Source organism: Phytophthora parasitica (assembly GCF_000247585.1).
Source record: "Phytophthora parasitica INRA-310 unplaced genomic scaffold supercont2.31, whole genome shotgun sequence".
NCBI classification, from domain to species: Eukaryota; Oomycota; class Peronosporomycetes; order Peronosporales; family Peronosporaceae; genus Phytophthora; species Phytophthora nicotianae.
This window is the reverse complement of record NW_008649017.1, coordinates 93,341-95,212: the sequence shown is the minus strand read 5'-3', so window position 1 is coordinate 95,212 and position 1,872 is coordinate 93,341. Positions and strand designations below refer to the sequence as shown.

General features: G+C 47.9%; 1 protein-coding gene across 1 annotated transcript; it reads right to left on the bottom strand.

The window, feature by feature from the left end:
- Positions 1–450: 450 nt before the first annotated feature.
- PPTG_12974 (hypothetical protein) lies at positions 451–1,426 on the bottom strand (the record flags this gene model as incomplete). Its single annotated transcript, XM_008908669.1, has 4 exons — positions 451–768; positions 836–924; positions 1,008–1,228; positions 1,287–1,426. 4 exons carry the CDS (start codon positions 1,424–1,426, stop codon positions 451–453), a joined length of 768 nt encoding a protein of 255 aa, XP_008906917.1.
- Positions 1,427–1,872: the final 446 nt, after the last annotated feature.

Here is a 1,872-nt window from a genome sequence, read left to right as displayed (position 1 = left end):
TACGGTAAATTGGCTTTTGCTTTTCTTATTTAAGTAAATCTATACTTACGAGACGGAAGTATAGTTAAACTAAGTTAAGCAAACTACGTTTCCTCATACACGTGCGCTAACGTGTAAGCCGAAGTAGTGGGCACGTAGCAAGCCCATTACACTTCTCCTCCACATCCATTTGCGCAAAGAGCATCACAGAAAGACCACGATATCCAAAGTTTTAACCGTAGAATCCGTGGGATGCAGCAGGATGTGGCAAAACACCATTTTCTCTTGCGTGTGACAGCACAGTATCATAGAATAATTGCGCATCAAGAGATGCGTACTTATCGTTAACAAGAGAGTTGTGCACCGTTGTTTGCTGTTGCTTTGGCCTAAACTTCGATTTTGGGTCCGAGGACGCCGCCTTCACCAAGGTGCTCGGGCTGCCTTTTGCCAAGTTAGCCTGGCGAAACGCAATTACTTGATCAATCTCCTTGACCATCTCGGGTCATCTCCCAGTCGACGGCGCATCGTCAACAGTCGCGCATCACCCGAGGGCTGAGGGGCTTCAGTATCTCTAGCATGCTTCCCCGTTTTGTTCATCTTGCCTGATAGGTCGTGCTGAGCTCCTTCACTGGGTAGCAGGTCGTCATCTGAGTCGCCAAGTTGTTCCATGTTCTCCTCCTCAAGATTCCCTGCCGGCTGCTGCTCCGATCTCATTACCTCGTTAGCTTCTTCGACCGAGGTAATTAGCACATTTCTGTACAACAACACCCTGAGGCGCTCGTCGCCTGCCTTCTCGATAAAACACGTAATTGATAATACGTTCAATTGATGAGTAGACCACACGAGTTGCCTCTACATCGAATAGCGGAATGTCCTGGCTCTCATCCACTGGAGTCATCGACAGCTTTTTCAGAACCTTGGCAGAACTCGTCCTCGCTGCTTGACCTATCCACTAAAATGATCATACGCGCTGGAATGAACGACTCTCACTTCAGCTGGCATTATATCGAGTACGCTTCTCATCTAACACGGTCGCAAGCCGTATGTCTCCAATGCGAAATCTTGAATTTCATCTTCACGAAAGTCCAGTTCTGAAGTGCCATCACTAAAGGTGAACTGCAAAGTTCCGCGGCGATCCTTCCAGGAGTACCCGACCACGACGTCATAGTCCCAGACTTTGGTTTTCTCTTCGGAACCCGGGTGATACACACCGCACCGTCCACATACGTACCGTTCCCGCTCTTTGCTTCTTCCTCGGTAACAGTACGAAGCTCCAATTCGGCGATCTCCTTCTTCGTGGTACAGACCTGAAGGTCTTTCTAGCGACCGCTAGATACACGCTCGACATCCACTGACCATGTTCAGCGTCCGAGACTGGCTTGCCGTAGGCATATCCGATCGTCTCGAGCGAGTGGGCTTTAATAACGTAGCGCGTGATTACAGTCATCTTGTTGCCCGAAAAGGTGGCTAGGAGGTTATCAAAAGACGAAAGAAAAAACCAAAACTAAGCTCGGTTGCTATCAGCCTTGCTCCTTTCAGCTCCTACATGCTACCTTACAAGCAGTTATGCTTCTCGACCAGAAAAAGACAGCATTCCTTGTTTAGTCCACGGTGTCCTCAACGTCTCGGCTGGAGGAAACGACCAGAACCTCATTTCCCCCAATGCCTGTATGATTGATGTGGAAACAAATGTGTTTGGACGGTCTCAGGCAGGTTAAATCTGTAAAGTGCAATTAGTCTGTAATAAGGTTTTGTCCTGTTTTTGTGAAACTCTAATTTTTTTTTTAGTCTACACCATCTAGGTTCCATCATGCATGCCTAATTGTAGCTGAGTTAGTTAGTCGACTTCTGAATCGCAGAAGAGAGACAACGTTTATGAAGACCCCCCCCCCC